Raw genomic sequence first — 24,676 nt, 5'->3', positions numbered from 1 at the left:
TATTCAGGCATGAAAGTACATGAGGTGATTTAGTTACATACAATGCATGCACAATAAAATTGCATGCACATGCATATTTTTTCTGGAAATAAGCAGAATGAATTTAATATGATTTCGCTGGTTAATCTCAAGGCACAAATTTAAATCATTGCTTATTAGTAAAAGTGGGACTTAATGTTCACACTGTCAGTCACTGACAGGAACTGCACAGTTACTGCATATAATTAGGAATTAGTTTTATAACCAGAAGCTTTACTTGTCCATTAAACAGCTCTGTGGGTGAGCTGGGTCTCCCTGTACAATGTGTGATAAAACCAAAATCAGACTTAACTACAAGTGCTTACCATAAGATGATTTTATTGCTCAAAGGTTGCTTCAAGGACTAAAACCCGACAAAACTAAGACTTAAGCAAAATTTCTCATTTGATCAGTATAGAATTTTGCTATTGTCCAGAAAAACATTTATATTCAGGAGAAATTCAAGTTTTAATATTTTTAAGCATACATTTATTATGCATTTATAAGAGACGTTTTTCTTTTTGCCTTTCATCTTCTTCCCCATCTTAAGGCCATATTAAAGGTCACATATTATGCCCATTTTCACATTATTTAATATAAGTCTCAGGTGTGTCCAGAATGTGTCTTTGAAGTCTCCGCTCAAAATACCCCACAGATCATTTATTATTTAATGTCCAAAATGCCCCATTCGGGTGTGTGCAAAAACGCACTGTTTTTCGTGTGCTCTTCGCTCCCTTACCAAAATAGATGCTTTGGTTAAAATAGATGTAATTTTGCAAGGAAGCACAGAAAAATAGCAGATAATGTCCAACTCACTGAAGGCAGAAACTATGGTAATACAAGACTGTCAGTCAGCGGCCGTGGGCGGGGCTTTAGCAGTGTGACAACACATTGCTAATAGAATTAAAACAGAATGTCTAATGAGACTGTTTTGGTTTAATGGGGATTCAAAAAGAAGGGGTGAATATATTTTTTTCATTGTAGGGTGGTTGTGTTCACACACTGCCAACACACATTTATGTCCAAACACCTTATAAAGTGAATTTTGTATAATAGGAGCCTTTTAACAGCTTTCACTAATGTAAGTTCCGTTTTGCATATACAATCAGTTAATTGAACCACGTTCTTTGATGCAGGTGCAAGGTTTAGGTTTATGACTGAGTATGTGAGCTAAAAATGTGTTTTCACCATTTTCACATCAAAGGGTTAGTGTTAGTGTTAGACAGGAAATTGTGGTTTTAAGATCAACAAAAATGCAGTAACACATAGTTCCTGGCAGAATAAATCACGTTATACATATTGTGCAAAATGTCTATCAGCCATTTCCATGTACTGTAAACTGGAAAGGCATGTCTGGTTTAATTTAATACTTGTTATCTATCATATTAATTGACTTAATTTCCTATAGTCTGAGAAAAAAATATAGACTACATTCTTCTTTATGAAAATTTACAATAATACCCTTAATTAAATTCTATGTTAACCGTGCTTCCCTTTTATATATAAAACTGCTTTAAAATAATGCAACATGGTAAAAAGCACAATTTAAATACATTTGAATTGAAATAATTAAATAAAATCTGGTTGTTGATTGCATGCTGGTTAAAAAACACTTCTGTCAGAGCTTGATGTTCTTTGTATTCATCCATTTTATTTCTTATTAATATGTTTATCTTGTAGATTATCTGTGGTTCACTGGACATGAAAAGCTGGGATGAGGTTAGATTAGACAAACAGACATACTGCCATCTGCTGTACAGAACTATACTTGCACGCGAAACATGGATGCTTCTAAGGCCAATAAATTGTTTAGTTTGAGTCTCAAACTAATGTATGTTTAGCATTGGTGATAGTAGGTTATAAAATAACATTAATTTCTATATTTAGGGTACCAATTAAATATGTACGATTGTGTTTCTATAGTTAGGCCCTAAAAAACATAGGTTTATAGAAAGTTAAAATTAATTTATATACCAATATGTACCTTAATGCACAGTAAATTGCTTTGGATAATTATATTTGGCATTGAGAGAGTGACATTTGCCACTTTTAAAGAAAAATTTTTATCTCGCAATTGCTGTTTTTTTCTTGTTGTTAGAGAGTGCAGGGTTCCTCATTATCATTTGTCCAATTGGAGTTTATAATCGACAGACTTTATATGGACAAATAAATATTAGTTCCTGGTGTTTTTTCATTTTAGACAGAAATGCCTCCCAACATGTTTTTTGATGTCAAGAATATAATTGAACAGGTTTGAACGAATCTGACTACTTAAATCGAATTCACATAAATCAAGCTGAAGTGGAAATACAGTAAATCCTTATGGTTTGATCAGATGCATGCACTTTGATGTGGTTACACACCAGGCCCGAAATTAACTTCCGGTCTGTGATTGTTTATTGGTCTGGCTAGCAACTAAACTGACCTATTGAACAAGTACCTTGTGAAAAAAAAAATGTTTCGGTTTCCTAAGGACGAGGGGAGACAGTAAGCATGGATCCCCACTGTGCAGATTTTTCAGCCAGGCAAGAATTTAAAGATCTGTGCTATGTTTTTGAACTAGGTAATAATTTACTGGTTATTTATTTTGCTTAACTGGTTATTTTTTATTAACAATAATCTACTCTAAAAGGACTCTTTTGTTATTGATTCTTTGGAGAAGCTAAAACCGTAATAAAGAGGAAATGCAATAAATGCAAAAATTGGATTTATTTGCTAATAATTTTATTTATTTCAGAAGTTTAGATAGAATGCAAAAACATATATTTGATAAATAAATTAAACATATATGATTCATAATGTTAAATTTCTATTAATTGCGGTTTTGACCACTCCAAACTGGCTTCTAGGTAATCTTTATCTAATATTAACCCTCTATTTGAGTTTAATAGACATGTTGCTATGAGGATCTTTCTAGTGCTTGACAAATTTGGACTTTTTTCTGCTTCATCCTGGAGTAAAAGGATGTAATGTTTTACTTATTGCAAAAAAGCAATAAGCATAGCAAAGATTTAAATTTCCTCTTTGAAAATGCAGCTTCCTCCACATTTGTTTGAAAATGCCCAGGCTTACTAATTTCTAAAAGTTTATGGACTAGACTTATGCATGACTTTTTAAGATAAATTGTGAAGAGATTTACAGTTATAACATTTATTTTGACAGATCATATTCCCCTCTGTGAACTAAAGGTATTTCTGTTCCTGAAATCAAATCCTACTGTTCAAGAGCAGTAAAAGAGGCTGACCCAAACATCATTACTGGTAAATAACAAAGCAGTGCCAAATAAAGGAATTTCCACATACATCAGGAGAGTTTCTCCTCAATTGTCTAATCAGAGCAAATAAAAAGCCCATTGTTAGCTTTTGTGTTCAAAACTCCCTGATTTGTTCATTTGAAAATAGTCAATGTTTAATCTATGGTCTCCAAATAACATTTCCTCATGTTATTCAAATTTCTGAACCAGCTCTCATCATTAAAAGGACTGCACAAAGAAACTTTGCTCACCTGTGAACACATCTACTGTTCAGGATGGCTCTGCAAGAAGCCATACTTTTAGGATTTATTATTGTATTCTCAGGTTAGTATATTTTTATTTCATAAATATATATTATAAATCTTAAAAAATAATTTATTTTAAGAAATATATTAATGTTAATTCAGCATTTCAATTTTGCAGGACAAATCTACTCTGTGTTTACAACTCAAAGTAAGTAACTTTATTTTATGCACTTAAATGCACAATTAGGCAAATCAATAATTCATTTGTTTATTTTATTATTTATAGTTTGTTTTCTAGTGGTTGTATTTTGGCAAACCGTCAACATTTTAAATACAATATTATATACTATTATATATTTATATATGATACATAAATATCATATTATTTATGTATCAAAGCATTTTTATTAAATAAATCTGTCACATTTTCAGATGTGTGTAAGACGTATGGCAGCGGAGTCTTTGAGACCTTCAATAAAACTGTGCTTCACCTGAAATCCACTTGCTCTGTAACTCTCACCCACTTCACACATGCTGGGGTGGACTGTCACATTATTATCCAGCGTGGACAGAATGGCCTCATGAACAGAGTGGAGATAATCATGAATAAAGTTGTGACTCAAATTTATAACAACACGCTTACAGTGGAGGGTAGTAGGTACGTGATTACATGGCACATGCATCGTAATAAGCTCTTAATAAGAACTGCATTGAAACACGTTACATATTTTAGAAGTCCAAAGATACAGTATATACACTTTTAGAAAAAAAGGTACAAGAAAGTACAAAAGTGTTCACTGGGGCAGGTACCTTTTCAAAAAGTACACTTTTGTACCTAAAATGTGCATATTGCTAGATCAAGGTACGCATTGGAACCTTAGAGATACTTACAGTATACTAGTAACACAAAGGTACTTTTTTAAAAACTTTTCTTAACTTCTGTACTTATTTTTCTGAGAATGTACAAGCCAACTGTTCTCACATTTAATTGTTTTTAAAAATGTATTTTATTAACTTTCAATGAATACCCTAAATTTAAGAATATAGAAATATCTATAGAAAATAACTTATGGACAATAAATATTACATTTATATTCTATATCAGTGGTCTTCAACATGATTGCCAGCACGGAGTCCGTAAGTTGCCCGTCATAGCACATTTATAGCCTAAATTTTTAATATTTATTTATTACATTTATATTAACTTCTTTTTTATTAGGCTTCTTTTATGTACGTTACCATTTTAACAATGATAAAACATATCAACAAGTAAAATCAACAAAAAGAGAAAAAACGGTTTGAGTAAAAAGTAGTCCTCCAGATTGTTTTCTCCATTGTGGTAGCCCTTGCTCACAAAAAGGTTGGAGACCCCTGTTCTATATATTTATATTTAAGTTACAGCCTAGAGCAACCTCAGCCTAAACACATACATTTTTACAAAGCAAAAAAGTAGCCCTAGTTTATTGAACTTTTGGGGACCAAATCTGCATCTCTGTATTTATATACATTTTAATTAAAAATGCAAGCATCTAATTTTAGTTCTGTAGCATTTCTGCAGCTCATTTGTTAGAGCATTGCCTTGTTGTAACACAGTCTCACCCCATTTCGTCAATATTTGACGACACTTGACCATTCGTCAATATGTGACGCGGAGGGTATACCTTTCGCGTCATTTTTTGACGAACTGGGGACTTCAATACTATTACGTCCGTTGCACTCTCTTCTCCTATTTTCTTACCAATTTCGCGTCGGTTTAGGGTTAGATTACGCAAAATTAAACCGTGTACGCGAAATTAAACAGTGTACGCGAAATTAAACAGTTGTCACCTGGCGTTGGGGTTAGAAACAGTTGTCACCTGGCGTTGGGGTTAGAGTTAGGTTTGGGTAGGGATGTCATTATGTAAATCTAACCCTAAACCGACGCGAAATTGGTAAGAAAATAGGAGAAGAGAATGCAACGGACGTAATAGTATTGAAGTCCCCAGTTCGTCAAAAAATGACGCGAAAGGTATACCCTCCGCGTCACATATTGACGAATGGTCAAGTGTCGTCAAATATTGACGAAATGGGGCAAATGTGTGGAAACACACATATAGATTAAAGTGTTATTTGAAAGCACTATAATTTGCTTTGGATAAAAATTCTGCAAAATGCATAATTTAAGTCAGTAGAAAAATCAACCTAACATGGACAACTTTTTTTTAAAGCTTAAAATAAATGTTTCTTGATAAAGCAACATATAAAAAAAATAGAATTGAATTAAAATATAAATTGTTGGTCTTTCACAGAATTTCACTTCCATATGAACACACTTATCAGCACGTCTTTCAATATGGAATCTACACCCAACTTAGGAGCAAAGTTTTGCCATTGTCTGTAACCTGGTACAGTGTTTCAGATGGCATCAGTTCTCTCTGGGTGAGTTGGCATCTGTTTGGGCAAAACTAACGTCTAGAGTGATGTAGTATCAATGATTTAACCAAGTTTTTGGTTATGCTACTTTTTAAACATAGTCTTAAATATAAACTTTTATAGGTGCAACTAGACCAGGATTTACAACAAGATTTGACTGGACTTTGTGGGCACCAGAACAGTTCAGGTAAGTATTGATAACCCAGTTTATAGAGCCCTTATTATGTTGCTAAAAAGGACGTTATTTTGTGTATTTGTAGTAATACAATGTGTTTATGTGGGTTGTTAAAAACACATTATTTTCCACATACCGTACATTATTGTTGCTCTTCTATGCCACCGGCTTTTTGAAAAGTGTTGATTTTGTACAAAGCACATCGTTCTGAAAGGCGTGGTGTGCTCTGATTGGCCATGTGGCGAAAATGTGATGCACCTTACCATATTTGGACGGTCAGCTCCCATACTTACATGAGATAATATCGTCTTTACTAAGGGGCTGTTTACACTTGGTATTAAGATGTGTTTAAATCGATCGGATCACAAGTGGACGAGAGAGACACATTACGTTTACACCTAGTATATAAATCCGTCTCTTTTGTCCACTTTCGACCGCATCTGTCCTGAATACTGTGAGGGGGTGGACTGTGAGACGGTGGGCGAGTCTCTCTGCTGTCATTCAAACGCGAGCGGGAGTAATTATGAGTTTATATGGACGCAAACTAATATTATGTTGGAGTCTACTGCTTGTTTAGCAAGTAAACATGCTGCACAGTGTTTTGTACATTTATATGTTGGAGCTTCTCAGAATTTTCAGCGCAATTGATGAAATAGGATCGCGCAACTTTCACGCTTTCAAAGCAAAACTACGGAGAACACCCGCAGTAGTTTTATCAATGAAAGGCTAAAAATAGCGCTGTTCACCGTATGTTCACGCCAGAAGTAAAAAAAAGACGTAAAACTTGTGTTTAATACCTCAGATTAGATAAATGGGCGGAGAGAAGGCGGTCGCGTGTGGCTGTTCGAACACATTCAACCACATTTGCGTCCCGCAACTCCAAAGCGATCCGATTGAAAGTGGTTTCGACTACCTCTGGATGTGGTTGAAAGTGGTCGAAAGTGGACGCGTTCAAAACGTTTTGAACACCGTTTACACCTGGCATTAACGTCGTCCACTTGTGATCCGATCGTCGAAAACGCATGTTAATGCCAAGTGTAAACAGCCTCTAAGTTATCAATACGAGCTGGAATCTGATCCAGAAAATGCAGATGACCAAGTTAATTGATCAACTGTGTTTATTGTAGTCATCATAGACTTTGGTATTTGTAACTTTTTGTATTTGTAAGCAGTTTAGTAACATGTACTAACACACACTTAACACACCGAAATAAATGGAAAATCATGAAATGGAAAATATACTTAGGGGCTCTTTAAAAAAATGCTTTTTGACATTACAGTATCACATAATGTTTTTTTTTTTTTTGAGTTGCATCAGTTTTAAAAGTGTGTTTTTACTTTTGTGTAGAAACTCTGCAGCAGTTGATATCCGACAGTCTTCTCTCTGATGGACAATGCCTGACTCAAGACTCTGTTGGGCAGACAAACACAGTAAGTTTCTACACAACTTTAGCACAAAAAGTATATAAAGTAATCCTTTCTATATAACAACTGTACATAAGCACAAGTGCTTTCATATTGAATATCTGTGCAGTTTACACACGCTTCAAAGAAAGTTTTGTCCACACATTCATTTATTAATAATGCATTTGTAAGTATTTACTAACCGTTTTCATTATTTTCAGGTTTGTAGAGATGTTTTGTCCCACGCTTTTGAATGTCTCGGCACTAAATACCGAACATACCTGAATTTGTGCTATAAAAACATGTATGGCTTGCAGCATCGAGAAGCAAACTGCTCATTTTTTAAAGAGCTCTCGATTATGTGTGGAAGCTCAAGTCCCCTGTGGACAATGTGGAGGACAAAAAGCAACTGCTGTAAGAAACACTGTTTATTACAAAGTAGTGCAGACAGATGGTATATACTCTTGACTAAAATAGTATTTATTTTGCAGCCCAACCTATTTGCCCTGGAGACCTGCACTATATGGAGATGGGTCCTGCTTTCCCTCCAACCTGCAGCAACCCACAGCCTTACCAAGAACTCACCAGCACCTGTCAGCCTCCGGACGGTTAGTCCTAAATTAACACCAAAGACAATAGATTGTAAAATGATGTCACAATGTTATTATTATTAATGGGGTCTGAAGCTTTCACTGGGGCAGTACACTTCAGAAAGGTCCTAATTTAGGTACAGATATGTATAGATTTGGTACTAATACAAACCTTTGCAATCTTATAATATGCACTCTTTGGTACCAGTATGTACCTCTTAGGTACTACTGTACTATAAACAGTTTAGGTGCAAAGATGTAGCCTACTTTTTTTAAAGGGCACCATACTATAGAGACCATTTTTTGGTCATTTTGTGACATTGTACAGTTGAGGGTACAGCTAATGTCAGGTGTAATTCCTGGTCAAAATATGTTTTTATTTGCAAGAAATATTAAGGATATTGGTTTTCACCCATTCAAGCAGATAGGACTTCTACTCCAGGCTCTTTTCTGACTAAAATAGGTTGTGTAATAATTGTGCAAAGACTTTCCTTAAATGGACTGTTAGTACTAACAAACATTGAAAGGGAAATGTTATATTATTTTATTATTTTTAGTTTATATAACAATTTTAATCTCTCATATTCATAGGGAAAGTCCTGAATGATCGAGTTGACACATACTATTCCATAAATGTGGAAGACTGTCCATGTGTGCATGGAAAGACAATATATTCAGCAGGACAGAAACGCATGACTAAGTGCCAAACATGGTAAGTTCTAGATATTTCCTTAAGACTTTCATGCAATGTGCAAGAAGCGCAGCGTCACGACACATTCCATATAGGGTATCTCACATAGACGCTGCCATTGTGGGCACACTCCTAGAAAATAAATATGTGGCACAATGTCCTGTGTGTGACCACCTTTACCTAAGGTAGTGGTGGAGTTCTTCACAGTTTTATTTTATTTTGAAGTTAGGTTAGCACAGATTAAAGTGAACTGCAACAAATCAAATATTTTATATGTTGATATAATATGTTTTATATATAACACACACACACATATATATATATATGTGTTATATATAAAACATATATATATATATATATATATATATATATATATATACATATAAATATATATATATATACATATAAATATTTATATATATACATATATATATATATATATATATATATATATATATATATATATATATATACATATAAATATATATATATATATATATATATATATATATATATATATATATATATACATATAAATATATATATATATACATATAAATATTTATATATACATATACATATATATATATATATATATATATATATATATATATATATATATATATATATATATATATATATATATATATATACCTATATATATACCTAAATAGACCAAATGAAACAGCAACTGATTATTATTATGTTTTTTTGTTTTTACATATTTGAAAATGTTTTCCAAGAAATGTTTTCCAAGATTGTTTTCCAAGAAATGATTACTAGGACTGTATTATTTAAGTGCATTATTAAAATTGACTGCATTAATTAAAATGTTAACTTAAAAAGCTCAGATGCGAAACGCTTTTAGTCATTTCATTGGTGTTTAACAAATTTAATTATCTGCTTCTGCATCTGAGCTCTTCACTTTAATTTGCCATAGTGCCTCATCTGTTTCATGCAATATTTGGCAAGAATGTGTGAATGCTTATTGGAATAAACTTGTTTGGCAAACTTTTTGTTGTCTTTTCTCTCTAGTACGTGTGTAAGAGGCAAATGGGTATGCTCTGCAAACACATGTCCACCCAAGTGTATAATTGAGGGCCAGTTAATAACTACATTTGATGGCAAGCAGTATTCTCTGCTAGACAGGTGCACCTACGTGGCTGCGAGGGTAACTGATGTGTTTTTTTAATATTTAATTCAAAATGTAATCATGTGCTGAAACATTTTGTTTAATATATTAATTTCATATATCATGCAGGGACTTAACTGGACATTGAACATTCAGTTTTCTGGGCGTGATGTTGTCATAGAAAAGGCATATCTTAATATCAATCAGGTTTGTCTATTTTACACTCTGCATCTCTTTCTTTTTGCTGCATAATTGGATACCTTAAAAGATATGAATATGTCATTGCCCTTGTATTTACCATGAACATTCCTCTTTCACAATCACTTTCAATCAATTATCTTAAATGACAATCCTTAAAAAAATCCTTAAAATTTGTCTTGATATCAGCTGTTAACATTGAAATATTTTCTATACTATATTAAAATTGAATTTCAACTTGTATTTCAATGTGCAAACTGTGTTTGTCAGACAAATTTCAGATTGCGATACTTTATACAATTTGGAATATACATCTATAATAAGGCTCATTCACGTTTATCTTTAAATGAATTATCCACAATAGTTGTCTTTATGTACAGTAAGAGGGAAACAGTTTCTTTCTAAGTTACTTTACTGACAAATTAGCTTGCAATGCATCTGATTGCCATGACAGTAATGAACATCACCGTGCGGAAAATGCAAATGTGCCGCTTTTCTCCTTGTTTTCAAACAGCTTGGGTGCTCTCATAGCATCTGCCGTTGCTAAGCAACCTAAGCATTGAGTGACGATGTGTCGATGTAAAAAGAAATCGTAATAAATAATGCACAAATACCATAAACATTCACATGAATTCAAAACATTATGCAAACAGTAGGTTCAATTTAATTTTCAAATCTCCATTGAAAGTTTTCTAGAGAGTGACTAATGCCATTTTTGTTCCAGGAGAGATATATCTTCTCTGCAAACAATGTGCAACTCAACAACATAGAAATCAATGACCTGTCACAGACTGGTAGGCTTTTGAAAAATGTTAAACATTTATATAAGTTTAACATCAAATTTTCATTCATATTAATTTCACTGGGATTTGTTTCAGAATATGCCACAGTGTTCTGGCAGTCTTCAATGTTCATTCAAGTTCAGACTTCATTTGGCCTAAAAATGCAAATTCAAGTTTCTCCAGAAATTCAAATATATTTATATTTGCCACCAACTGAAACAACAAAAGGTATAACTATTTTTTATACAAGCAAACCTAAAGGTCACATACTTTACCTCCCTAAAATCAGATCTAATTGTCTAAAACCTATTTTTTTTAACATAGGACTTTGTGGAACCTATAATAATGACACAAGTGATGACTTCACCACTTTCAGTGGCATCATAGAAAGTTCAGTTCAACTTTTCGCCCAGTCCTGGTCAATGGATACTTGTGCCCCAATACCTGGATGCATCAACACTGACAATGGTATCCGTCACTTACTTTGCCCTCAAATTTAAATTATTTAGGCTCTCTCGTGTTGTTAAAACCTCACATGAAACAACAAAATACTACATTTGAACAATTTGAAAGCTTATTTTGGAAACCAGGTTTAACCGATCTCAGCTTCTTTAAAGGCTTGTAATTTGTATCAATTACGTTTGCAGAGATATTTGCTGAGGAGAGCTGCGATCAGCTGAAAGATCCGAATGGAGTATTTGCAGTTTGTCATGATTACGTACCCGTTTCATCTTTTGTCGAGGTATGGATATATGCGAATCCGCGAACGAATTTGATACTTTTAAAATGTATTCTTGTTTTCTTGTCATTAATCTATGTTTGTTTATTATTAGGCTTGTGTACAAAAAACATGCCAGTGCTCGAAAGCATTGGAGGAGTGTGTGTGCGTCTCTTTTGGCAACTACGCCAAAGCCTGTGTGACTCAGGGAATCACTGTTCAGGAATGGAGGTCCGGAACAAACTGCCGTGAGTCACAGCAACTGTGCTTAAAGACAAACCATTATATATACAGGCGTCATGTCTGATACGCCTGCTTCTCTTAAAGTACAATAATATTGCAGAGGTTTAGGTTGGAAACCTTATAAACCTTCTAAACAATAGGGAAACATGGCCTACTGCTAAGCTAAGGGTTGATCAGTTGGTCCATGCTTTAATTATGGGTCAGACCTCTCCATACTCTCCTTCAACACACAAACACATTTACTTTTTATAACAGTGAACAAGTAGTTAACACAATCATTCTGGCTTCAGTTCCTTCATGCCTGGGCAACTTGGTATTCGGATACAGCACAGCGGCATGTAACCACACCTGCCGTTCCCTCTCGGGCCCTGATCCTACCTGTGATGTGGCGGATGACCCTGTGGAGGGATGTGGATGCACAGAAGACACTCACCTGAACAACCGACACACCTGTAGCCCTCGCCCTCTTTGCAACTGTTACCATCCAGGTGGTGTCACACTGCCGGGTCCAGTGGTTATTGGTGGACGCCAATGGTACTGTAAATAGGCCTAAAAATGTTTAAACTGTTTTTGCTGATCCCATGTTCTTTGAATTTATTGCTAATATAAATTTTAATCACATGTACAGTTTTTAAGTGCATAAGCATGTTTTTATTGTCTTCCAGCATGTGCGAAAATGGACAACTTCACTGTCCCGAAGAGTGTGGTAACTAAAATGAGCTTTTATTATTTTTATTTCTATATTTTTATTTTTGTTTCTTTGTTTTTGTGTCTTTGTAGATTCAACAAATGTCATTTTTTTGTGATTTATTGTCTTCTACATAAAATCATCTTACATATGTTGAATAAGGTCATGTCAAAGATTAAAATCAATGGTTGGAATCAAACTTTAAAAACTCCTTATCTCATTATAAAGGTATTTAGCTTGGATTTCACAGACAGTCACATTTAGATATTTTACTAAAATATGAAGGGAAAATGAGAATGATTTTGCTGTGCAATATTTAATATATATCTGATGCTTTTATTCTAGATTGCCCAGTAGGGAAGATTTGTGTGCACTGCTCACAAATACCTGTGAACACAGCTCATAAGACCTGTGAAAGCTTGACCAAGCCCCAAGTAAGCATTTCCTTCTAAAATGGACACATGTGTTCATTTTCTGAAAGAGTATTTGTGTGAAACTGCTTATTTGTATTCACAGACTGAAGATTATACCTGTATCAGTGGTTGTTTTTGTCCAGAAGGCTTTTTTGAAGATCATAAGGGTGGTTGTGTGACCCAAGAAAACTGCACTTGTGAATTCAGTGGAACGGTGTATGAAACCGGGCAGAGTGTGGAGGCAAACTGTAAATTATGGTAAGAGTTGAAATCCTTAATTTGGCTTGTATGTTTTAAAGCGATAATAATGGTGACAAAACTGAGATATTTGGAACAATGGCCAAGGTCATACTACACACTATGTATGTAAAGTAAATGGTGATTTAGGACGGCAAGCTCCATCTTTAAAACAACACGGACATGCAGCTGCTTGCCATAGGGCAATACTTCCGGGTTTAAAAAGTTGCGGAAGGGCGGAAAATCTCGTCATTGGCGGGGAAGCGTTTTCTCTTAATTGACGAGATATCTCGTCAATGGCGGTGAAAGAGTTAACATGGGGGTTTATGGGAATTGACTCCCGTTTGAAACCAGCCTCTAGGGGCCATTATATGAATTGCAGTTTAAATCACTTCCTTGACTTCATCAGAGAGATCGAGTAGAATAAAGGGCCCTATGAGGGCAATCAATGCGATTATGTAGGAAATATCTATGCTGTATTTTAAGCCAAACTTTGTATTAGGAACCCTTTTAATTATATATATACATATACAGCAGATTTCAGGGTTCATGATTGCCAGATTAAAAAGATGTGATTTTATGTCTCACAGTACCTGTAGAGGAGGTGAGTGGTCTTGTATCGATGAACCATGTTCAGGAGTGTGTGAAGTGTTTGGGAATGGGCAATACCGCACATTTGACTCCAAATGGTACCGTTTTGATGGCCATTGTCAGTACACACTAGCCAAGGTAAGTGGTCACTGTGTTACAATCATGGGCGTAGATTTAGGGTGGGACGCTAGGGACATGTCCCTAGCAATATTCAGGGAAGACTGAATTGTCCCTAGCAATAACTTCGACCAAACAATTAATCTGTATTTATATATTACCACTAATGTCCTTCTTATTCTTGTGTTTTCTATTTTTTACTCATTATAATTTTTTTCAGGAATCATTTAAATGAGATTAGAAATCTTTTGCAATCCCGTTCTGTAAAAATGACGCTCTATGTGGTACACAAACGGTTAACAGCTTTCGTTCTCTGCAATGCCCGCCTCCGTAACTCACATCGCTAATATGATTGGCTTTGCATTTCTTTAGTCCCGCCTCTCTAATCACATTGCTAATATGATTGGATTAGCATTTCTTGAGTCCCGCCTCTCTAAATCACATCACTTTATGGTTTGTCTTTACTCGCTACGTGTGATAGGATGGTTTCACTTTGTACAACGCGCCAAAGTTCACTCAAGACACGCGTGATTATTCGGGCTACAGGTAAGTGAGGAAGAAAGTATTATTATACACCCACTGTAACTGTTTCATTCACAAAATACGGAACAAGTTGTGTCACATAATGATTCAAGGACAGTGTTTTCACCAATACACGACAATCCCATGTTAACCATGTTAAGTTGCAAACTTTTGTCAACCTTTTATAAATGGGGTAGCAAGGTTATTTAGGGGGTCCCTAATCCATGAAAGAAAATAACCCCAACATGGTAAAAACATGAATTCATGTCATGATTGCTGAATACTTTACATTACTGCACTGTGGTCATTTGCACAGATGTAGACATAATGTAAGGTTGCATTTTAAACTTAAAATTATTTTATTTCACACTGATTAACTGTCTGTTAATGAAAAGAAGATTTAATGTGAACTACAGAAACGTTAATAAACGTTGTTCAGGAAACAGCATGATATACATACCAACTTCAACACTGGGATTTTTTTGGCAAAATTAAATTAAGAATTAAATATTAATTGCATATTCTTCATTGTAATAAAGTAAATATGGTTATATCTTACAATGTGATTTTCTTTTTTTTTTTTACAAAGACTTTAACAGTTACTGTTTATTAGGCTCTAGGACATAACGAATTGTTTATTATAAATTTGGGATGGCCGGGGGTGGCGAGTCAGATGTTACTGAGTAAAGTGCATACTGAGTTGTCTGTTGTTTGTGTCAAGTAAACGGTGATAAACAGTTTTTGCAATGCAACCATTTTATTTATGTCCCCACCAATGCCAGAATCAAACCTACGCCCTTGGTTACAATCCATTTTAAGGGCACCTATTATGAAAAATCCACTTTTACAAGATGTTTGGACATAATGTGTGTTGGCAGTGTGTGAACACAACCACCATACGATGAAAAAAATCCACCCGCTCCTTGTTTTTTAATCCCTATTAAACCTCATTAGAGTCTTATTAGACATGCCGTTTTGATTCTTTTATCAATGTGAGGTCACACTGATAAAGCCCCCCACTTACAGTCCTGCATTACCATATATCCCCCCTCAGCGAGTTATACTCTATCCACTTGATACTATTGTTTTAGACTGTATTAATCAGATCTATTTGAACTAAAAGCGCCCACTGTCTCTTACTAAGAGAGTGAGGAGCTGTAGCTCATTTGCATTTAAAGGTACAGACATTAAAACAGCGTGTTTTTGCTCTCACCCAAATAGGGGTAATTTGGACATGCTATAATAAATGATCTGTGGGGTATTTTGAGCTGAAACTTCACAGACACATTCTGGGCACACTTGAGACTTATATTACATCTGGTAAAAAAAAGAACATAATAGGTGCCCTTTAAGTGTTTTTGGGGTTTACCATTATACATAAGATTCATTTTAGGGTTGGCAGGAAATTGTTAGTCAGGTTATTAAAAAAGTAATTATAACAGAAGAAAAACCCATTATAAACATTAATTGAAAACCTACTTTCCCATTCCAATAGAAAATCTACTTTAGTACCATCCATGATTTGGTTTATGTACAATATACAGTTACAATTACTTTATAAATTGCCCAAATGCTAAATGCACTATTCCTCAAAACCATACATTGTTTAACCCTAACTTTTGTTTAACTTTTCATGTAAGGATGCTGATCCTAGTGGACATGGACAGTTTACAATCAAAACTGAGAGTGTGCCATGCTGTGACGAGTCTCTGACGTGTTCTCGAGCAATCTCAGTGGAGCTACTGGTAGACAATCTCTGTATATTTCTTTTTGGATGTTGAAAATATATGACCTTTAACAATATAGTTTCTAATCTCAAAACAAGAAGAGGGTATATAATCTAATTTGATAAAAATGTCCAAAAAATCGGTTATTATCAAATCACTTTTACTGTTACAATACCACCAGCACATGTGCTCCAGACAGTGCAGAATATAAATAGACATATTGTACAAATAACAATACACCTTATACACAATATATGCACAAAAGATATACATATTATGATGTATGCAATAAGTACAGATTATGCACATAATACGCAGAATACAATTGCACATGTACTACAGGTTATTGAAGAGGTAATGGCGGAGTTGGTTATAGTGTTAAAGTGCACGGCATAATGGAGTCCATTAGGTTAAAATTGAGATGATTGAGTTAAAGTGCAATGCATATCATAGTATGGAGTGGTGATGTGGTGTCTAAAAGTGTATCATTTCAGTGTGCTCAGTACCCTGAGGGATAAAGTAAAGCTGTCCACCATGTGAAATGTCTCATTATACCAAATGTGTTTTATATACCAATGTACTGTAGTCATACCATAATATTATTTAATGTTCCTAAAAGTAGCATATAGATAAAATAGTACCTACATTAATATGTTAATCATTCATTACCATGGGTTTAATCAATGGATAATTGATACTGTATTACTATTGTACCATAGTACCACCACAATACTTCTTTGGGTTGCTTTATTTTACAATAAGTGCACTTAGAGTGTACTGAACCCAACAAAATATTTTTAACTACATGTACTTAATATGGGTTAGGGTTAGGTGCAGGGTTGGTACATACAGTATTAATTACACAGTTACACAGTAAGTGCATAGTACATACATTTGTTTCTCATTCAGAACCTTCTCACACAGTCTGTGCCTTTGCTTATCGTGCCTTATTAAAAATGACTCTGAAGTGGCTGCTCAATGTTTGACAGGGTGAGGTGACTTTACTGCTAAGTGATATGAAGGTCACTGAAACAACCCAGCCATGGGGCACCCAGGGTTTGCTGGCAGAGCCCCTGTACTCCATCCACACTGTGGGTATGTACATCATCATCTCAGTACCCACACTGGGCCTGACCGTAATTTGGGACAAACACACCAGGGTCACAATCCAGCTGGAGTCTCAATGGAGAGTAAGGAATCACCTTTCGTTTTTCTATATGGCAAATATCGATAAAATCCTGAGTGTGGCATATTTTGCCTAAAGCCAATACTATCCCTTGTCTAATATTATAAAGTGTCTAGATTTAACAATGCATTTCAACAAAGGAAATACAGTGGCATACTACCAATGTATGTGACTTGCAGGACTATGCAGGACTAAATTTTTGGATTTTTTTGTTTCTAAACATTTATATAATTTAAGTAGTATTTTTTTTCTTAATTAAACTCCTTGTTGAACCTGAAACAACATTTCTATCAGATTTTGGGCTTAAATTCCTAGTAACATTCTTCTAGTAACATCAGAGTTTGCATAAGAGTTAGAGCATGGGTTTATCGTTGTTCCAAAACAGGATGTTTTTCAGGAACATGTCCTACTTTGTGGTAACCATGCTGTTTTCTCTCAATTGTGGAACATCAGAGAAGAGTGTTGGGTCTTTGTGGGAACTTTGATGGAAAGGTGACAAACGACCTTCTGACTAGCAGTGCCTCTGAAGTTTTCAGTGTGGTTGATTTCGGAAACAGTTGGAAGACGCCAGCCCCGCCTTGCTCCGATGTGATCACCGAAATGTTTCCCTGTGAACGGCACTCCTACTGTGCAGCTTGGGCTCAAAGACGCTGTATGATTCTAAGATCTGACACCTTTAAAGATTGCCACCTGAAGGTACATTGCAATACATCCATTTAGGATGCAACAATTGTTTCCGTGCTTCTGATTAATATTGACAAACAAAACTTTCTACTTTATATAAACTAAATTTGAACCATGTGTTCATGTTAATTGAAATGTTTCACGGTTTAAAACGTTTATTCAGGTAACCTCTGTGAAATTAATAGACCCATTTGTTGGATTCCCATGTTCAATAGGTAGATCCAGAGCCTTACTACCAGGCCTGTGTTTTGGAATCATGTTCTTGTGAGTTTGAGGGAAAGTTCCTCGGTTTCTGTACTGCTGTTGCAGCGTATGCAGAGGCCTGCAGTGCAAAGGACATCTGTATAAACTGGAGAACACCAGACTTGTGTCGTAAGTAACTGCCTTACATTGTAATGATTGTTTTGTATTGCGGAAACGTTTTTTTTATTTCCTAACTGGGTTTGAAAGGTAATTATAGTGTTAATATTTCCACAGCGGTCTATTGTGACTATTACAATGAAGCGGACGAGTGCACCTGGCATTACAATTCCTGTGGTCAAGTTAAGACCTGTGGTACTAATAACCTCTTTATAGGAAAGCTTGAAGGTAGAGTTTCATTTGTTTCTCTTGTCCCCTTTTCTTGATTTTAATGTATTCATTGTTGTTAATTTACTCACACTTGGGCCATCCATTGTGTACTGTAGGTAAAACTGTTTCTTCAGTGATTCCCATAATGCAAGTCCTCCTGTGCCATGTCTATGACTGGTCTAGCTAAGAAAGACCCAGTTGTCAATCGTTAAAGACTAACAATCCACTTGGGGAGGAGTTCTGTTTTGTAGATATAAAATATAACTAATATAAACAAATGAATCAATAAATACAATAATTTAACAAAACTTACGCAAGCGCTGCATTTAAACAATTACCTACAATACAAAAGTGAAAGTAAATGCGCATGGCTGCAAGCACATTAATAAGACCCTCCTACACGCTTGTTAACCAGAGGTTTTTCACACGCTGATTAACCGGTGAGAAAATTCCAACACTGCAGCATCTCTATTGTACACAATATAATGATTCATGACCTAGGGAGCTGACTGAGACACACGGATAGATGAGCCATTCACGCCTTGCAACTTGGTATTAAAACATTTGCTCTTTTTCTATTAGGGGGCATGCACACCAAAGGTTTTTAACGCATCTGAAAACGCCCGGCAGACACCAACTTTTTAGCCGACTGCCAGCTTTCTTCAGCTAAGCGCTTTGGTTGCTATTATACTTTTGCTTTATTTGTCATTGAATGATGCAGCAGTTGGTTTTTGTGATGTTTATCCTACCCCTCCTCCACTGTGATTGGATGGCCGTGTGAGAACTGACATTGATGAGCTGAGCTTTTCACCCAAAGTTTAATACTTTTTCAGAGCGGAAAAAAAGCCAGCTGCTGGCTTTTTTGAAAAATGCTGCGCTTCTATTGGAATTAATTGAAAACATAAGCCGGCCGCCAGCGTAAAAGCTTTGGTGTGCACACTACCTTAGTCTCCTTGGTTGTTTGGGGTGACTTGGTTATTTGCTGGTGTTAGTAATAATAATAATAATAATAATAATAATTCATTACATTTATATAGCGCTTTTCTGCAGCACTCAAAGCGCTTTACATATGAAAGGGGGATTCTCCTCAACCACCACCAATGTGCAGCATCCACCTGGATGATGCGACGGCAGCCATATTGCACCAGAACACCCACCATACACCAGCTTATTAGTGGAGAGGAGACAGAGTGATAGCCAATTAGTATGAGGGGATGATTAGTAGGCCAACAGGCAAGTTTGGCCAGGATGCTGGGGCACAACCCTACTCTTTTTTAAAAGACATCCTAGGATTTTTAATGCCCACAGAGAGTTGGTTTAAAGGCTCATCCGCAGGACGGTGCTTTTTTGAAAGTATAGTGCCCACGTCACTATACTGGGATGTTAGGACCCACACAGACCACAGGGTGAGCACCCACTGCTGGTCTCACTAACACCTCTACCAGCAGCAACCTGGTTTTCACAGGTGGTCTCCCATCCAAGTACTGACCAGGCTCAGCCCTGCTTAGCTTCAGTGGTCAAGTTGTCTTGGGCCATAGGGTGATATGGCTGCTTATAATATAACCCCAGCTAAGTATCGCCACATTATCATGTTCAAGTCTAGCACGTCATTGTTTGTTGCAATGTGTAGTGACGGCTGTGTTCAGGTAAGCCAGAGATGCACAGATGCTGCGCAATAATGGTGTATTATACCATGATGACTCACGATTTGAGAATTTGCTCTAAAACTCTAAGCATTTGGTTTATGAGCTTTAACAAGAAATTAACAATTGAAAATAATTTATTAAAAGTTACCCGACAAAATGGCAAAACTGAAAGTGATTTAACAATGTTACCCACCACAGCTGATTTTCACCCGCATTTGGTGTGTGTTAACTTCAAATTCTGTTTGCAATGCCTCCAGGTCTTATTACCGCAAGACCTGTCATATACAGTACTGCGCATGTGCAAAGTCCCTCCACCATAATGATATTGACCAAATGCTCTTGGCACATATTTTACGTTCATCAAATACTTTCCCTTTAAATCCACTTAATCCCAGCTTCAGGCCATTCAGAAATACTGCTGGGAGAATCCTTTAAACGATTTTTCAGCAAAGTGCTCTAAGTACGTCAATGAATGATGGGACCCAGAGGTCACATTTCCATTTTGCAGCTGCAAAAGTTTTTACCTGGCTTAAGGAGATTTACAAAATATATATTAAAGGTGACATAGAATGATTGAACGGAGTATTTATCCTTGTTCTGTGATGTGACATGTAGACAAAACATTTTGTTTTGGGTCTATAATGCCTTAGAAGCTTCCTAAAAACCTCTCTCAGATAGCTCTTTGTCTTTTGCTTAGGCTGCTATCCAAGGTGCCCTGTGGAGACACCATATTATGATAAGAACATGGCTAAATGTTCCACCTCGGACAACTGCACTTGTAACTTCATGAACAGGGTGTGGTCCCCTAAAGAAGAAATGTGTAGTCCGTATATGTGCTGGTAAGCCATTATATAGATCCTTTTCATGATGCTGAAAAAAGTAATTTCATATAAAATATTTAAAGAATTTAAGTGTACGTTTAATATTTATTGGAGTTTATATTCTTTTTTAGCAAATGCATTGAGGGAAACATCGTCTGCACACCAACATCTACAACTACACATACAACCACAACTTACACATCCACAGCTCAGCCATCTACAACAACAATGAACAAAACAACAACAACAAAACTTCCAACTAAAGTATATAATAATACAAGAGGAAATATAACCCCAACAGAACTACCAACATTTGGAAAAACAACAGCTACAACGCAACCACCACCAACAATAGAGAAGACAACAAAACACACAACTACAACACAACCACTGATTTCAGAAAGTACAACAAAACACACAACCACAACACAACCCCAAACGTCAGAGAGAACAACCAAATATACCACCTTAACAACTGTAGGGCCTACAGAATCCTATACAACTCAAGTGGAACACACAACCACAACACAGCCACCGTCCTCTGAGAGAACAACAAAACACACAACTTCAACAACTGAGAGTACAACAGAACCATCTACAACACAGCCACCATCTTCAGTAAAGACAACTGAATCATATTCTACTCCAATGTATCACACAACCACAACACAACCACCAACCTCAGAGAGGACAACTGAATACACAACCTCAACAACCAAGAGGATAACAGAATCATATACAACTCCAACAGAACACACAACCACAACACAAGCACCAAATACAGAGACTACAACCAAATCATATTCAACACCAATGAAATACACAACCACAACACAATCACCAACCACTGAGAGAACAACAGAATATACAACCTCAACAACTAAGACAACCGGATTCACAACCTCAACAACTGACCGAAATACTGAATTTACAGAATATATAACGCAACCACTGATTTCAGAAAGTACAACAAAACACACAACCACAACACAGCCACCAACCTCTGAGAGGACAACAGACCACACAACCTCAACAACTGAGAAGACAACAGAATCATATACAACTCCAACAGAGCACTCAACCACAACACAACCACCAACCTCTGAGAGACCAACAGAATACACAACCTCAACAACTAAGACAGATACTACACCCAAATCCTCTTTAACGCCAATTAAACACACAACCACAACACAGCTACCAACCTCTGAGAATACAACAGACTACACAACCTTAACAACCGAGAAGACAACAGAATCATATACAACTCCAACAGAGCACTCAACAACAACACAACCACCAACCTCTGAGAGACCAACAGAATACACAACCTCAACAACTAAGACAACCGGATTCACAACCTCAACAACTGAGGGAAATACTGAATTTACAGAATATACAACGCAACCACCGATTTCAGAAAGTACAACAAAACACACAACCACAACAAAGGCACCAACATCTGAGAGGACAACAGACCACACAACCTCAACAACTGAGAAGACAACAGAATCATATACAACTCCGATAGAGCACTCAACCACAACACAACCACCAACTTCAGAGACTACACACAAATCCTCTTCAACTCTAATGAAACACACAACCACAACACAGCCACCAATCTCTGAGAAAATAACAGAATACACAACCTTAACATCCAAGAGGACAACAGAATCATACACAACACAACCACCATCTTCAGTAAAGACAACCAAATCATATTCTACTCCAATGGACCACACAACCACAACACAACCACCTTACACAGAGATGACAACAGGGTCATATACAACTCCAATAGAGAACACAACCACAACACAACCACCATCTTCAGTGAGAACAACAGAATCATATTCAACTACAACCCTACCAACTACAATGGAACACACAACTACAACTCAACAACCAACTGCTACCACAGAAAAATCCACAACCTTTGTACAAACACCTACAACTACCACACAGACATCAACTCCAGTCAACCCTACAAAGAATTACACAACAATAACTCAACCAACAACTGAAATAGTTACAACCAAAGTGAAATACACAACTCCAGTGACAACCACAACAGGTATAACCATACATATTTTCTGATTATACAGTATATGTTTCAGTGTTCAATAATTTACATTTGCTCATTTTAGTAAACAACATATGACAATAAAGTGACAAATAGTTCCAAATGTGCCTTTATTTTTGTCAACAGGAATTACAATTATAACTGGCCCAACTACATCCAAAAATACAGTAGGCTCACAAGTTAAAACGATGATTACAACGTCATCCACCACGAAAGTAATGCCTCCTATTGTATTTGGTAAGTTTTCAAGTTTTACAGTATTTAGGTGCAGCACAAGGTTTGTGTAATGATTCTTCTGTCCCCCACTGACATTAACCCTATCCTGATAATGAGGCAACTTTTTTTGAGATTTTTTTATAATACAGTATATGGTAAACTCAAATGTGAAATCATGCAGACTAACCAGCTAATGGAAGTTAAGCATGTGGTGTCCATGGGTGTAAATTTCATCTAACATAAAATTTCTAAAGAACAATTTTCAAGGGGACGCAGATAATACAGCCAAAATTAAACTTGTAAGTACAAAAACTCTGTGTAACTAGTCATATTTTTGTTATTTTTTTTTAAATCAGAGTGCAGAAATGAAATGCAAAACCAAAGCTGGCCAAATGGAGCCACTTGGAGAGAGGATTGTACTGATAAAGTCTGTAGGTCTGGAGTGATTGAGGTAAAACCGATTACCTGTCCAACACCTGAGATAAGGACTGACTGCCCTAGAGACAAGAAGAGTCTGGTTAAGGATAAAGACACTTGTTGTGAAAGCTGGCAGTGTGATTGTAAGTACCCTGGTTGGTTATAGACACATATCTCTCTTTGTGCAGGATTCCAAGACCGTTAACAGTGGGTGAATTAACTCACCCCAAAATTAAAATTCTTTTATCATGTATTCACTTTTTTCTTTAAAATAAATATACAAAAATAACTAGATGTTTGAATTCAATACAATCGATAATTTTACAAGTTTCCCAAGTGATTTGTTACATTATTAAAAAATTATCCTATATATATATATATATAGATAGATAGATAGATAGATAGATAGATAGATAGATAGATAGATAGATATATGTGTATATTGATGCACTAAATACAAAAGTGTATCGCCCTTTACAACAACAAAAAATATTTGTTGTGACTGCTGTTGCAAGTCTGATTTTTTAAACTAAACCCCAAACCAACTTTTTTTAGTTAATGATCTGTAAGAATGATGCTTTATTAGTGCTGTACATTGATTTTAGTAAGTTTTTTGACATTTGGATATAAAGTGTTTCAATACTACAATATATGGTGTAAAAACGTCTGAGTGCTGCCCTCTTGAGGTTGAACGGTGGCTACTGCAGTTGAATTTTCCTATTGGATGTTGGGTCCAAGAAATGACTCGTGACGTAAGCAGGATCAAGCTCACCACGCCCTTGTTACGATCTCACCACACACTTAGTTCGTCCCCTCTATCTCCGTTGGGATCTGCCCACTTTTCTTGCATTTTTCAAATATTGCAGTGGGTGGAGTCAGGCTCTGACCAGGGGT

At 35.9% G+C, this 24,676-nt stretch overlaps 1 protein-coding gene across 2 annotated transcripts in view; it reads left to right on the top strand.

Annotated features, from left to right (window-relative positions):
- The window catches only part of LOC135750550 (uncharacterized), a 65,705-nt gene that overhangs the window by 28,924 nt on the left and 12,105 nt on the right, over positions 1 to 24,676 (top strand). Inside the window, exons 1-32 of one of the 2 annotated variants that reach the window (XM_073813680.1) lie at positions 2,486 to 2,581; positions 3,181 to 3,278; positions 3,482 to 3,595; positions 3,695 to 3,724; positions 3,949 to 4,174; positions 5,805 to 5,934; positions 6,052 to 6,115; positions 7,452 to 7,534; positions 7,729 to 7,921; positions 7,999 to 8,115; positions 8,689 to 8,809; positions 9,824 to 9,959; positions 10,050 to 10,127; positions 10,843 to 10,912; positions 10,997 to 11,128; positions 11,225 to 11,368; positions 11,548 to 11,642; positions 11,734 to 11,866; positions 12,152 to 12,395; positions 12,527 to 12,567; positions 12,895 to 12,983; positions 13,066 to 13,220; positions 13,790 to 13,928; positions 16,070 to 16,174; positions 17,146 to 17,346; positions 17,796 to 18,038; positions 18,242 to 18,398; positions 18,504 to 18,614; positions 20,940 to 21,081; positions 21,195 to 23,140; positions 23,276 to 23,386; positions 23,722 to 23,925. In XM_073813680.1, coding sequence (XP_073669781.1) covers positions 3,547 to 3,595; positions 3,695 to 3,724; positions 3,949 to 4,174; positions 5,805 to 5,934; positions 6,052 to 6,115; positions 7,452 to 7,534; positions 7,729 to 7,921; positions 7,999 to 8,115; positions 8,689 to 8,809; positions 9,824 to 9,959; positions 10,050 to 10,127; positions 10,843 to 10,912; positions 10,997 to 11,128; positions 11,225 to 11,368; positions 11,548 to 11,642; positions 11,734 to 11,866; positions 12,152 to 12,395; positions 12,527 to 12,567; positions 12,895 to 12,983; positions 13,066 to 13,220; positions 13,790 to 13,928; positions 16,070 to 16,174; positions 17,146 to 17,346; positions 17,796 to 18,038; positions 18,242 to 18,398; positions 18,504 to 18,614; positions 20,940 to 21,081; positions 21,195 to 23,140; positions 23,276 to 23,386; positions 23,722 to 23,925 — 5,689 coding nt within the window. In that variant the 5' untranslated portion in view covers positions 2,486 to 2,581; positions 3,181 to 3,278; positions 3,482 to 3,546. Of the gene's footprint in view, positions 1 to 2,485; positions 2,582 to 3,180; positions 3,279 to 3,481; positions 3,596 to 3,694; positions 3,725 to 3,948; positions 4,175 to 5,804; positions 5,935 to 6,051; positions 6,116 to 7,451; positions 7,535 to 7,728; positions 7,922 to 7,998; positions 8,116 to 8,688; positions 8,810 to 9,823; positions 9,960 to 10,049; positions 10,128 to 10,842; positions 10,913 to 10,996; positions 11,129 to 11,224; positions 11,369 to 11,547; positions 11,643 to 11,733; positions 11,867 to 12,151; positions 12,396 to 12,526; positions 12,568 to 12,894; positions 12,984 to 13,065; positions 13,221 to 13,789; positions 13,929 to 16,069; positions 16,175 to 17,145; positions 17,347 to 17,795; positions 18,039 to 18,241; positions 18,399 to 18,503; positions 18,615 to 20,939; positions 21,082 to 21,194; positions 23,141 to 23,275; positions 23,387 to 23,721; positions 23,926 to 24,676 lie in introns of those variants that run through there. The other variant, XM_073813683.1, reaches the window with a different exon arrangement.

The sequence above is a fragment of the Paramisgurnus dabryanus genome, chromosome 1 (assembly GCF_030506205.2).
Source record: "Paramisgurnus dabryanus chromosome 1, PD_genome_1.1, whole genome shotgun sequence".
NCBI lineage: Eukaryota > Metazoa > Chordata > Actinopteri > Cypriniformes > Cobitidae > Paramisgurnus > Paramisgurnus dabryanus.
Note: the sequence above shows the minus strand (reverse complement) of the source record. Positions and strands in the feature narration are given on the sequence as shown.